At 38.8% G+C, this 1,069-nt stretch overlaps 1 protein-coding gene across 1 annotated transcript in view; it reads right to left on the reverse strand.

Annotated features, from left to right (window-relative positions):
* The window catches only part of TLR2 (toll like receptor 2), a gene marked incomplete at its 5' end in the record, with an annotated part of 22,283 nt that extends 21,214 nt beyond the window's left edge, over positions 1–1,069 (reverse strand). The window contains one exon of the mRNA XM_027900929.1: positions 3–1,069. Within this exon, the coding sequence (XP_027756730.1) occupies positions 3–1,069 (1,067 nt within the window). The remainder of the gene's footprint in view (positions 1–2) is intronic.

A 1,069-nucleotide genomic window follows, 5' to 3' on the forward strand; every position in this document is an offset into this window, starting at 1 on the left:
GCTCTTTCAGATGTGGGAGCTGCAGTCCAAACTCCTTCAGGTTGTTAGCACTAATATCCAAAACTTCCAGTGTTTGGGGAATGCAGTCTGTTACTTTAGCAATTTGAGTGCTGGAGAGGTTTAAAAATTTCAGGTTTTTTGGCCAGTCACATGCATCTGGAATCTCACCAAAATTATTTTGGCTAATGTCAAGATTATTCAGTTTGGGTAGACGAGATATGTATTCTGCAGTCTGTTTCAGAGATCTTAGAGAGTTTTGACTTAGATTTAAAGTTTGTAGTGAAGGCCAGGCACCTTTACAGATAGTCTCTTCTAAACGATTATTTACAAGCAAATTATCATTAAAGTCTAGATACAAAAGGGATGAAAAATGTCTTGCAAGCTTGCATGGTACCATGAAAACTTTAGAGCTTTCAATAGTGAGCCTTTTCAGTTTGTTTATTTGTGACTCCATACCTTCCAGGTCAAAAAACAGATAAAAACTCTGCATCATTAAATTTATTATTGATATTGTTTCAACAAAACTTTGCCCACTCCTTGTTATTTCTTTAGTGTCCCATAGACCCTTCCCCTCAAGCACACAATCAATTGCCTCTAACTCTCGTAAAGAGGTGATTTCCTTCAATAATACCAACATTCGGCTAATAGACTTATCTGTGAAGAAAGCATCTTTACACGTAAGTTTTTGCATCCTAAAAGGACGTGTAGAGTTCTGCACCAAGCTTTTTGTTTCAACCGCTAATTTGATTTCTCTTACTTCTAGCCAAGTCACAGAGTGCAGAAGGTCCCTAACAATTTCTGAGAATACATCACTATTTCTTAGGTTTATGATCATGTGATTTATCTTCTTAATCAATTTCAAACTTCCCTGCTCATACTGACTGAGATTACCACCATCAATCCACAGCTGGTTGACAAACTCAAGGCCATCAAAGTTCCCTTGCCTTATCACAGAGAATTGAGGGTTGCCCAGGTGCAGAGAGCTCAGGTTCCTCAGACCAGAAAAGGGAGAGCTTTCTCCTAGGTCTCTGTAAAAATTGCCTTGAAGGTGGAGGTGCTGGAGCGAAAA

This window comes from Empidonax traillii, unplaced genomic scaffold (assembly GCF_003031625.1).
Source record: "Empidonax traillii isolate 1590-97213 ecotype Southwest subspecies unplaced genomic scaffold, ASM303162v1 scaffold756:size664756, whole genome shotgun sequence".
NCBI classification, from domain to species: domain Eukaryota; kingdom Metazoa; phylum Chordata; class Aves; order Passeriformes; family Tyrannidae; genus Empidonax; species Empidonax traillii.